We start from the raw sequence: 13,504 nt of genomic DNA, 5'->3' as shown, positions 1-13,504 counted from the left end.
CCGATTGATGCAGAATCGCTTATTTAATCTGAGATTGTCTGTCAATTCATTTGTCCGTCGTGTTTTCTTCTGCTGAACCCACAAGGTATAATTGAGATATTTTGATACCATTTGGTACACTGGTGTATTTAGACTCAAGGACCAACATTTCGACCACTTCCCATATAATGCGTTATTTTGAAAAATCGTTACAAGAATAACTGCAGGGTGATGTAGAATATTTAATTGTAGATCGTGACCCACTATAATCTTAAAATCAAAAATTTTGCAATAATTGGTGTTTAAAAATAATCACGAGTTTGTGTGTATTTAAATACAAACCTGCACATATGCTGTAGGCTTTGAACGTGCTTGAATCTGGATACTGGATTGGTAAGTTGCACTCTCATCGGTCCGTGTTCCGGTCTCCGATGTAAAAAAAATAAATATCTGAAATCAATTAAAAATATAACTTCAGGGTTATATGAATTAAATTATTAAAAGGGCACTTTGTTTAGTAAATATGTTGTTGAAAAATATATATTTTGAGCAGTTAATTTTTGATCTTTTGTAATAATAACATTGTCAAAATAAAAATAAAATAGGAGTTTTCTTTATAAATTTTTAATTTTTTAATTTACCTCTATAAATCGGATATTCTGCCTGCCAATCATCCTTTAAAAACAACAAGTGACATTAACAGGAATTCAAAAAAAAAAGATTTGAGATAATTTATGTGACGGTTTTTAGAACTTGTCGATTGTTACATACCTTTCCAAGACAGAAAAGTGTAGCTTATCAACATTAGGAAATATATTGGAACGACACTTCAATTGTCAAAAGTGTGTGTTTCGAAATTTTCTAGCGTTAATAATTTTATTAGTTATGGAATCATATTTTAAATATAAACGGTTGTAGATTGCAAAATAACAGAATTAAAAACAAAATATATTAGTGTGTGTGCAAACACCATTGAGAACTTGTGCTGTCGAGGTTTTACGAAATTAGTTGAATTACCATTAGGAAAATTCATTTTAAAAAGACGACATAACCTATAATAAACGTAAGAAATAATGTTAAAACTATTAAAAGTGAATGAGAAAAGAAGAAGTCACAACAACAATAATAGCCTCTCCAGTATTCAATTCCCGAAAGTATTTTAACACCAGCATTGAACGTAGACGTAATCAGCCAACCAGTCAGCCAGTTGAAGCAAATAATCGACTCTAAATAACCGATATTCATTCGGCTCCATGCCACATTAGATGCTATTCTTCAACAGACATTAGACGTAGAAAGACTAGTAAAAAAATGGAGTGAAACAAGGAGAGACAACATTTCAACAATCAAGCTCAAACGACAAAAAAGCATCAGGAAAGCAGTTGAATTTTCTTTTTGTTTGTTCTTATTCAATTGAAAATTGCTAAATATTTGGAATACTTTCATCTTTTAAAGTTTGAAGATTAAAAATTGCTGTACATTTAAAAAAAATAATGAGAACTCACAAAAAAATGTTCAGTTTCAAAATCTTTATTTTTGCTTACTATCACTTTTCAAATTTGCTTTCATTTCTTTTGTGTTGTTTTGAATATATATATATGTATAATAAATACTTGCATATGTTAATTAAATACTTGAATTTACTTTTTACTAATTTTTCACGAATTTAATTTGTGTTTACGTTATTAGATATCAGTTGAGATTTGCAATTGTATAATGATTAAGTTATTATCGAAATTGTTATTTCCCTGCAGTCGCAATATACATGGAACCACAGACACTAGTACACACACCAGCAATACTCGCACCCTTTACTTTGACGAACGTCTTTCACGTAATAGGGAAGTTTTAGCTTGTTTCATCAAATTGTCACCCTTTTGATGCAGTTGTCCGCAGACGTGCCTTATCGAAGCCAAAGCACAATTCGCTTCGAAAGGTATCACAAGGGTCGCTCTAACTCAAGAAATTATTGCGACCGTTGTTGATTTTATCCGAGATCCTCCGCCCACAAACAAATATCAGGAATTAAAAAGAATTCTAATCAATAAGAATTTCTTCAGCGAAGGTTCAAAAACCGATAAAATTTTGTCCGACACGGATATAGGTGATCGCAAGCCACCAGATTTCTATCAGAGTGTCCTCGTTCTTGATGGATGTAGTTTTACCCGTGATCTTTTGAAAAGGCTGTAGTTAAAAAGGCTGCTTAATAGTATGAGCGTAGTGCTTATAGATTTACATGTCAAGGACATTAAAGAACTGAAGAAGCTTGCCGACGATATTTGGGAGCTGTGTAATTTTTCGAAAGTTAATGCTTATGCGTCAACCTCGCAGAACGCTAGCGACTAAACTATCCAAAATTTCCTTAGATGTCAAGCATTATTATGTGAGACCTTAAAGCAATTAACACTTCAGGTTGATAGCATGCAAGCGCAGTTGAATCAAATTGATTTTAGCCCAACCGTTTCAGGTCTAGATCTCGTTCATGTGATAGAAGAAACCCCAACTGATACCACAGATGCCACTATAAATTCGATAGTAATGCCGGGAAGTGCGCACATCCGTGTGCATATTCAATAAACGAAGAGAATCCATAGTTGGGGCGGCTAAACTATGAAAGTATTAAATATGTACAAACTCGCTTTTATATACTTGATAGGCAAAACAAATTAAATTTTTTAGTAGATAGTGGCGCAGAAGTTTCGGTCCTTCCATCATCTAAATTTTAGAATAACAAGAATTCATCCAATATTACTGTTAAATATTAATTTTAATGTTCGCTGTGAATTCCCGTTCGCGTTTTTGGTTCCGGACCAATCATTGGGCTTGATATCCTCAGCAATTGCGATCTATTAATTGATGTTAAACATAAGCGTTTAGTCGATCCATTAAATAAGATATCTGTTAATACCATAGCTGCTGAATGCATTTGCTTGCCAAAATTATTTTTAATAGAAAATCCATTTTTAGAGTTATTAAGAAATTATCCGGGTTTAGCCACAAAATCAGATTATGAAAAACCCGTTACACATAAGACTATACATCAACTAAAGCTTGAAGTTATTCTTCCGTTTTCAAAATCTAAGGCATTAGATCCTATCAAATTTAAAACCGCCAAAACAGAGTTCGAAATTCTGATTGTAATAGGAATACATAGACCATCCAGTTCTTCTGTCGTGTCAACACTACATCTGGCACCCAAAAAGGATCCAGATGACCGGCGACCTTGTGGAGTTTTTAAGCGGTCGGTACTCCTTGTCGCTTATAAATAAGTTGCAACCTAAGGAACGCATTTTTTCAATGCTATATTTGGTCAAGGCGTATCATCAGATTCTGATGGCTGAAAAGAATTTTTATAAGAAATTTGTAACGACGCATTTCGGTATGTTCGAATTCATTATTATACCTTTTGGGTTAAGGAATTCTGTGCAAACGTTGCGGAGTATTCAGGGACTTTGATTTCAATTTTGTTCATATCGACGATGTTCTAGTTGCCAGTGAATCGGAATCCGAACATTTAAAACATTTAAAATTGGTTTATGAGGGATTAGATGAAAATGGTTTTAATATTAAACCTAGCAAGTGTACTTTTGGGGTAAGAAGTATTGATTTTTTGGATGACAATATTTCTAAAAAAGCTACTCAGTGCTCTGAAAATAAGGTAGCTGCTGTTAAAAACCTTAAAATCAGTGAAACAAGGCCCGAAGTTTATAGGCACAATCAATTATTTGCATAAATATCTTCCGAAACTACCACAACTTACTTGTACAATACACAATATAATAACAAGGCAATTAAATCTAAAGATAAAGTTTTAATAAGGAATGAAAATGCTACTGAATCATTTGAACTTATTAAAAAGACCTATTCCTCGAGAGTTTTGCTAAATCATTTTAGAAATACGGCAGAATTATCTTTAAGGGCTGATGCGTCAAGTGTAGCGATAAGTGACGTCTTGCAACAGTTCGTGAATGGGCTTACTAAATCTTTATCATTTTTTTCGAAGAAGTTTTTTTCCATCCAAAGTTAAATACAATAGTTTTGATCGTGAGTTCCTAGCCATATATCTCAGTATCATACATTTCAGACATATTCTGGAGGGTGGATAATTTACTGCTTTAACACAACACAAACTATTAACAATAGCTTTGCATTCTAAAACAGTTATAAGTCCGAGCGAAAGGGCATTTCCCAATTTACTAGTGACATTCAATATATACACGGAGTCAGCAATATTGTGGTGGGTACACTTTTAAGGGCATTTGAAATTGAATTGAATGAATAACATACTAATTTAAAATTTCTTAATAACATTGTTTCTCAAAAAAATATAAAAGTTAAATATCAGGCTCAGTTTTCTTTACAAATTTGAAATTATATATATAATCTTTGGAAACGAGTTGCACTTTATTCGGTTCTTCAAATGGTTGAGATCTATTTTCGGTGTTAGTCATGAAACGATAAGCATAAAGATATGGGTGTAAAGCATTTCTCGTTAAAATCCATCTTCGAATCATTTTCGAACGTTGGATTTAAATGATCTCAAAAACGTTTGGTTAATCCGTTTGAAAGGGGATGGAAGGGTGCAGTTGTAATATCCTTGATACAAAGTGAAGATAAAGCACTAAAAGTTTCATCTGTTTTTGTATTATGCGTGACAGACACATACGGGAATTGAAAATGTGCGTCGACCCAAATGATTCAGATTGATTTGAAAATTGGACCGGTGAAGTCAACATGAACACGTTCCCAACTGATGATTGATTTTGGGCAAGTTTAATATTCCAAATATCGCATTGCAAACTTAAACGTTTAACCGTCACAAATGCTGTCTAACTAACTTTTTCATCTTAACAATGCCCCAATGACCATCATAAAAGGAGACAAGACTTCGAATTCTACGTAACATGGAATTTTCGTTGGCGTGTTTGGGAATTCGATCATCGATTGATTCATCGAAATCGATTGACAATCTTGATAAAGCATCAGTATTACCATGATTTACCGCTTTAGAATATTTGATTTTGAACAGGTATGCCATCAAAATTATAGCCCAGCGCTGCAATGTATGCTCTGCCATTGTTGGAAGATGTTTCGCAGCAAAGGTTTGTGGTCAGTCCAAAGACTAAAGGTTATTCCATACAAGAACTGGTGAAAACGTTTTACACCAAAAATAATAGATAAACCACCTTTTTCAATTTGCCTATGTTTAACTTCATGGTTGTCCAATCTTTTTAAAGCGAATGCTATAGGTCTTTCTGAACCTTTAGGATGTATTGAAAATAAAACTGCTCCTAATCCAAAAGGAAGGGCATCATTTGAATTTAATTTTTGTTTAAGCAAACGGGTTAATTGTAATTTAATTGCTGTAATTTACTTTACCCACCAATGCTTCTAACTGCTTCAAATCTTTTGGTGTTTTCAATCCACTTACGGCTTTTCCCCCAGATTCATCAGGTAACACGCTGTAATTATGCAACTCAGATATTCTATCATCTCTTGTAAGATGTGACGTTTTCGTGCATTACATTTTACACCATAAGATTTTAAAATTTGAAACACTTTTTAAAGCAAAGCATGAGTTGATAATGTTGGGGCTGAAATAATGGTGTAATTGAAGCAATTTTCATATTTCTCTATACTAGAAAATAAATATTCAACAATCTTTCGGAAAATAGGTGGCTTGCTGGGATTTCCGAAATATGGACGCTGGGACTGGGAAAAACATAGTGGAATATTGATAACCATAAACTTCTTTGATTCTTTATCAAGCTCGATTGGTAGATACGCTTGCTTTGAATCTACTTTTGAAAAGCATTTCTCATAGCTTATAATGTGAGATAACTGTTCCATAATAGGTAACGCATGCTGATCAATATCAATTTGTGCATTGACAGGTTTTTTTAAATATCCACTGATGTGTAATGAATCATTAGGCTTGTTTACAAGAACAATGGGAGAAAGCCAATTGCCGAATTGAATATGACTTTGACTCACTAAACGTTCAATTTCTTTTTTAAATGGGTATTTGATTTTGGTCGAACCCATATAGTAATTTTTTGAAGCGTACGCGAATTAGTCTCTCCCATATCTATAAGTGAGATAGAAGCCCCGCATTACACTTCAAATTTAACAATTTTATCAAATATATTGCAATGAAAGTTTTTTGATGTTGATATTCAACAATCCCTGCAAGTTTCCCTTTTTCTTCACAATCTTCCTTTGGTTCGTTGATTTAAATAAACAAATGCAGTAGGATTTTTTGCTGCATTTACGGCAAATAGCGTTTCTTAACTTCCATGTATCTTAATCTTGCGATTTAAAACAAGTAGAACATGATTTAAGCTTTAATGGAATCATTTCATCAGTAAAATCTTTACAACATTACTCAGCGGTACAATTAAACTTACATTGCCCAGCTTTTCTGCGGAAATCTGCAATCCAATCTTTATACGACTGGCTAGGTTTCATTTACATCTTAAGAAATTTATAGCGAGTTGCTACAATGTGTTCTATTGACAAAAAAAGGTCTGAAAATCAGAAGATTCATTCAGCAAAGGCTTGATTTTTCTTGAACTTCCAAATAAGATATCGAATAGCTTTATGCCTATCCAGAACAAGGCAAATAATATTTGCCTTCCCAGACAATTTATTCTCTATACGATGCAATACGAAATGCTGATGCAATTGTTACAAATAGGAATCCCAATTTTGATTTGCTTTATCAAATTTGTGAAAAGCTGGTATAAGTGGTTGTTCTGCTGCTTTTAAAGTATCCGCGTGGCTTCTGAGTATGGTTTACATCCAAGCCCGTTTTTCTTCTAGAAACTTTTAAGAAAATTCTTGCCGCTGCATGAAGTCGTTATCGGCTGACATTTTAACATGAATATGTAAAATTATATTTTACAATTTTAACTTACAAATACAGGAACAACGACACAGAATGTGTTCGTAACCTCGAAATGAAATGCGTCTTTTCTCTTCAGCTTGTAATTCCATACTTCATTTTATTTCAATTCTTACTTCTATATTAATATCACGGGGTGTCATAAATACATATGTATATATAACATAAGAAATAATAGTTCAGTGTACAACAGGGTGAATATACATAGCGCTATCAATCAGAACATTAGAAGCAAAAACTTTTCCGAATAAAGACTGCATTGTTTTTCTTACAAAAACTGTCTTATTTTATCAGATTATAGGCGCTTAGCCCTCTTGTCAAAAAATTTAAAAGAATGTTTATACATACACATATAACCTAATGACAAACGAATAAAAAGGTAGTTTGTAGTGTGTATGTTGTATAGTTTGAAATTACGATTCTTGGAGCTTACAATTAAAGAATGTGCTTACTCATCAAGTCCATATGAATCTGCAAATATTGGAAGACCCAAAAAGGGGTATAATACTTTAGGATTGATTTGTACTGACAGGGTCTCTGTACCAACAAGAGTAGCTGAAGTATTTTCAACTGAACGGCAAGATACAATGTAGGCGGAATACAATTTGTTGTAAAAGCCGATACATGGGATTTATCTTCAAAACCAGATTAGTTGCAAAGGAATGCTCACAAAAATATGGAGTGAACTATACTAAAACTCTTTTCTCGGTCATAAGGTATGAAACTATAAAATTGATTTTCCCATTAGCGGTGTAACACATTTTAATATAAAAATATTGGCATTATTATAATAAATTAGAAATCTATAAAAATACATTAAAAACATTCATGTCTTGCACCAGAATTACCCACATCTATTATTAAATTTACCAAATAATTATATACCTGTAGTCGGTTTACGGTTCTCGGTTTCGAATGCGTATTCGATTCGGCAGTCATTCTCGATAGTATCGTTTTGTGTGTGACGATTGCAACATCGAGGAATACACAACGGAACATATCATTAGTGTGTGAATAAAAACAGACAGAAGAAACAAACGATCAAGTAAGCAAAAAGAAAACTAAACTAATTTCTAATTTACCTATGTATAAACCAAAGCAAGTACATTTAAAAGTTCAACTTAACTACGCAAGAAATACAACAAATAATTTAATTTCGTTTAGCGTAAAACCAAAGATTTACCAATTTCCTCTGACTTCACGAAAGTTTGTATAAACAAGCACCTGAAGGGTTTTAATGAATAATGGTACCCAACCTTGCTTTCCACCTCGAAAGTAAGTTTTTGTAACGTTTTCGTTTAACAGAGAATCTTTATATAATAAAATCTTCATTTAAAAAAATTTCACTTTTACTTTCATTTTATCGGTGATTTGTCTTGAAACTGATAGTTTGTGCTGCTCGACTATAGGAATTGAACAGGCACGACTGAATACTTGCTGACACTACTTCATAGATAGTTTTAATTCTTCTTTTAATCTTTCCCAACAATTTTTTTCTTAATTTCTTTTTGATAACATGTTTTGTTTTATGGTGTCAGTAGATAAAATCATGGAAAGTTATTATTTGTTTTTTTCAATACTTTGAAATTTCTGTCATTAATGAGACTAGGTAGTCTTTATATCTAGTAATAGTGCGAAATATGTGCATTTCGTAACAATTTTTTCAGAGATGCGAGCATACGACTGCAAGCTCTCCTTTGCTCGTTACTTACAAACCCTCTTCGATTTCTTGCCGAGCGATCACAAAATATGGAAATTTCCGTTTTCTAGGAATACTCTCAGTTATGTAAATGTTGTAGTTTTATTATAATTATTTTCGGTACCTTATTAGAAACATTTAGAAGCATAACTCTGGCGGATAATTTAATATAAGTAAGGACGGTGTAGAAAAATTCGACTATATGGTGGAATATTGGATAAAATAAGTCAAATGTAAGTGTACAAAAATAAAATTAATAAATGTATAAATAATAAGTAAATTTGATAAATTATGCCTACAACACAACTCTTTTAAACAAAAAAAAAATATCTTCACATTTCTTAACATGGAAATTTTGATGGAAATTTGGCGCATTTGGCGACCACAAAGTTTGGAATTCTTTAATGTGAACTAAACGATCGAAAGAAAACTAATTTTATTTGCTAAATACGTACCTACTGGTTGGTTTTAATTGTTATGCTATATAAGATAGCTGAAACGTACGATAGCAGATGTTTCCATTTACTATTGCAAAAGGAAAGGGCTACTAATATTCTAGAATAAATTTTGAGATCACAATTTTAGCCGATACGTATTGCTAAATCGATTCAATGGTCCACCTAAATACGGACATTATAACTCTTATGTCTCTTTACTACTATCAATTTTAGCGCGCCATGTTGTTACATACAGTTGAAAATATTAAGAATATTGAGAAGAAGATGAAACAGTTTTGGAATACTTTTTTTGACAAGAAAACCGGTAATCAAGTCCAACTTTGACATTATTATTTTAGTAGTAGTATTATTTTAGTAGTACTACTAATACAAGTTGTGATATATTGCTGCATGCCAAAAGAAATAAAGAAATTCATTAATCCTAAAATTTGCCATTTTGGTTCTCAGTAATCCTTAGCATAAATAAACATCAACTACGACAGCTTGGCAACTCTGTCTGCGTGTTATAGTCGCGTTTTAATTCTGTGCAAGAAATATTTCCAATTCTTAGTGTATTTCTTAGCTTTTCAATAGCTCTTGGTAAAAGTCTCTATTTTTTCTATTAATCTTTGTTTACAGTTTGCTTGCCTTTGCTCTATATTTACAAGGTCAACGAAAGTGAGAAGTTTGCTTTAATTTGCTGAAAAATTGTGCGGTGGAATCTTTTAGTTTTTTGTTCTTTTTTTTTTCTTCATAAGCTCTTTTTGTTTTCACTGGACACGGATTGTTTATTTACACCACGTCGTGTAAAAACAGGCCCCGAATCTGAACGATTCATCTCGTGTTGGCTGTGTAATTGTTTTGGCTATGCAAAGTGCGCTGGTATTATCGGCCGTAATGCTGATGTAGTCCTTGACCCCTCAAAGGGCTTACGATGGTCATGTCTTGACTGTAAAAAGCGGGACATAGATTTCTACAAACTCTGCATAATTGGAAATAATTAAGACTAGGTCTGATGAGTGTCGTTATATTGCGCACTCATCTTCTTTAGCAAAGTTACAACTCGTAGTGTAGCGTATCGTTCGTCACGTCTGAGTTCTCCTAGGTCCGATTCGTAGGTGCAAGTTTGCGATTCCTCAAAGTCAAAGAACGTTAGCGTTTCTGCTATTATTGAATCGGTCGGTAACAAAAAAGTTACAAATAACCGGAAGTCTTTCTGGCTTGCCTTATGCTGAACGGGCAAGGGTATGTCTACCCACTAGCGTCACACAATCGTCTCAGGCGTCAGCGCCTAAAAATAATAGTAAGAATAGTAAATCGTCCTCTCCCCCTCGCTGTTTGAGTGTGAACAGCCGAGCTGGTCGCCAAACTGGGCACGTTGCACAAACTGCTCGTGCAAGTGCGGTTACCCCTTCTATATTCTGACCAACTCAAAACTCCCCGTCCGTGAACCCTACTGCTCCTAGTACAGATGACATTTGTTTGAAGGCAGTTTCTCCCAGAAAGGCAATATTTATGAGACTGGCACCTGATACATCTGTAGATAACATAAAAAGTTATCTGTCGGCGAAAGTCCCATCAGTCAATTTAAAGAGTGTTAGCATTTTCAAATTGGCTCCTTCTCAACCTAGAGCAATCTCGTCTTTTAAAATTCTAGTTCCGACTGAAAACACGGATATGTTGTTAAATAAACCATTGTGGACGGTTGGATCCTTAATTAAGGAATTTATCTCTCGTGATCGACCTCGTAATACTAATGCAGTAGCCCTTTCCCCTTCAAAAAACTAAATATTTCTTCATTTTATTATCTCTCATTTATCAAAATGTTAGGGGCCTAAATTCAAAAATTCGTTCTACTTTCCCAAATTCAGTGAGCCCAGAGTTTTCCTGTTTGGCCTTCCCTGAAACTTGGTTCAAGCCTGATCTACATTCGTGGGAACTTTTCCATTTTTCATTTCAGGTTTTCAGAAATGATCGATTGTACCGCAATGGTGGTGGTGTGTTAATTGCCATATCGACCGTAGCCCCCCTATTCAATTGAATTTTCCACTACTGCCGACGTTGAATTTATCGCCATTGGAGGGGAATTTCCTAATAAACATGTATATGTGACATGTATATTCCCCCAAATTCAGATATTTCCATCTATAAGAAAGAGGCCGCCCTCATTAGCGAAATGGCCAAGTAATCTAAGTTTATCGATATAGTCATTGCGTTGGGTGACTTCAATTTGCTTCAAGCCACTTGGTGTTACAGATAGTTCTGGCTGTTTGATTCCTACTTCAACATCTGGTAGAGCGTTTGTGTTCTTTAATGAATTATTTGACCATAATTTAGTTCAATACAACGGTACCCCTAATTGTAATAGTAGACTGCTTGATCTTTGCTTTGCCAATTTTTCTGAGATTTGTGTTAACCGTTGTCTGTCTCTTAGTTTACGCAACTGAAAGTATTGAAAGTTGATTGTCATCGTTCTACAATATATAAAATTAAGCTATTTCTGCATCCGTTCCGACAACTAAATATTACAAAAATAGGAAAAACAAGCTTTTGAAGAAATTTTCGAAAAGCGGTTCTTCTTGCGACCATTTCGCTTACTCAGTGGCAAGGCATAGATTTAATTACCTCAACCACCAATATTATTGCAGATACCTTCAGTTTGTTAAAACCTGTCATTTTGCTAATCCTAAATACTATTTAAGTTCGTTAATTCCAAAAAAAAATCTCCATGTATGTAAGAAGTTTTCTTTCTCAAGAAGAAAGTCATTCATTACTCAGTATTTCATTGATTCGCACAAGTTGGAGGACGTCGATTCGTTCACAGATTTAGGCGTTCTATTTGACCATAGGTTACCTTTCAATTTGCATTTTGAGCTCTCGATAAGCAAAGCTAGGTCCGCGCTTGGTTTTATAAAGAGGTGGCCCAAACAGCTCGATGATCCGTACATTACGAAAAGGTTGTACATGTGTTTGGTTACACCTACACTCGAGTATGCCTCCGTTGTGTGGTCTCCTCCATATAGGTGCTATGTAGATTCAATTGAATCTGTTCAAGAGCAATTCTTGCTGTTGTTAGCCCTTCCTCCCTATGAAAATAGCTTGCTTCTATTATCTTTACCGTCACTTGAGAAACGTGTATTTGTTCTTGGGGGTTCCTTCTTAATCAAATTAATAAATGGTACTATTGACTCGCCCGCATTACTTGGTGAGATGAGCATTAATGCCTCTAACTGCTTTTCTAGGCACTTTATCTTGATTAAGCTTAATCAACGTAAACACAATTATCAACTGGTTAACCCGCTCAGAGTTGTTTGCAGAAACCTAAATGATGTCTATCTCTTACTCTCATTATCGAACTCTTTAAAGTCCATTAAAGCAACATTGCTTAATGCGCGTGATTTACCTATGTCGTACTCAAACTAGCTCTTAACTTTAAAATGTCGTGATGAGTCGAAAATGAATTGTTGTTAACTATTATCCGTTGCCAAGCCTATGCATGTTTGCGATGCCTTACGGGTTCATTTGCAATTTGGTGTTGTACCAGTTGTGGGTGTGGCTCTGTGCTAGTTGTGTACATTCTTTTTTTCTTTTTCTTTTTTTTTCCTTACTTATTTTATTGTACTTATACAAAGTTTTAGTATTGGTTAATTTAAGATTTGCTTTAAAAGTCAATTGAACTCGACTGTTAACTTTTTAGTTGAGTTTCTTGTATAAGTGGAGTAAATAAATAAATAAATAAACAAATAAATTAGTTTCCCAATCAGCTGTGTTAAAAGTATATCTGATATCTAGTTAATTAATCACGGAAGATTCAATACCTTGTTGCTAAAGCCAAACCAGAGTTTTGATAAACCACCAAACTATTTTTTTGTTCTCATTAGCAGCAATATATAAATTTATATTTACATATATATCTATATCTATACCATTATTATACCCATCACCGGGAAAGAGGAGTATATTCGCTTTGTCAAAACGTTTGCACCGCATCAGAGACCCCACAAAGTATATATATTTTTGATCAACATCAAATTCTAGATCGATTTAAGCATGTCCATCTGTCCGTCTATATAATGTCTGCTGTCAACATTCTCCTGACCGCAAAAATGAAGCTGTCGACTTCAAATTTGGCAGATGCATTAAAAATTCTTGCACGCAAGTTGATATTGAAAATGGGCCAAATCGACCAAGGATACGACCACAGAACCCCTTAAACTGAGAACAATTCTTTTTAAAAGGAATGAAAAATTTGTTTGTTGCTCATTACTCATAAACTACAGCTAGAAAATTTACAAAAATTTGATCGCATGTTCTATGAGCGACGCTGTGGCATTTTTGTGCAAAAATGGAAAAAAATGACCACACTTATAACGCCCACATGCCTATACGACAAAAAGTTTTGTTTTCAAAATAGAAGAAACCAGCTGCGCCCTCTCCATATTATAGAGCATGAAAATTTTGTTCTACTTCTTTTGTCTTTCTTTA

General features: G+C 33.9%; 1 protein-coding gene across 10 annotated transcripts in view; it reads right to left on the bottom strand.

Moving 5' to 3' along the window:
- The window catches only part of LOC119637592 (probable serine/threonine-protein kinase DDB_G0282963), a 64,800-nt gene that overhangs the window by 34,185 nt on the left and 17,111 nt on the right, over window positions 1-13,504 (bottom strand). For 9 of the 10 annotated variants that reach the window (XM_038033739.1, XM_038033742.1, XM_038033736.1 and 6 more), the window contains one exon: window positions 322-429. In XM_038033739.1, coding sequence (XP_037889667.1) covers window positions 322-429 — 108 coding nt within the window. Of the gene's footprint in view, window positions 1-321; window positions 430-2,315; window positions 2,588-13,504 lie in introns of those variants that run through there. The other variant, XM_038033744.1, reaches the window with a different exon arrangement.

The sequence above is a fragment of the Glossina fuscipes genome, unplaced genomic scaffold, assembly GCF_014805625.2.
Source record: "Glossina fuscipes isolate IAEA_lab_2018 unplaced genomic scaffold, Yale_Gfus_2 60, whole genome shotgun sequence".
NCBI classification, from domain to species: Eukaryota; Metazoa; Arthropoda; class Insecta; order Diptera; family Glossinidae; genus Glossina; species Glossina fuscipes.
The sequence above is the reverse complement of the archived record's forward strand: the minus strand, read 5'-3'. Positions and strand labels throughout refer to the sequence as shown.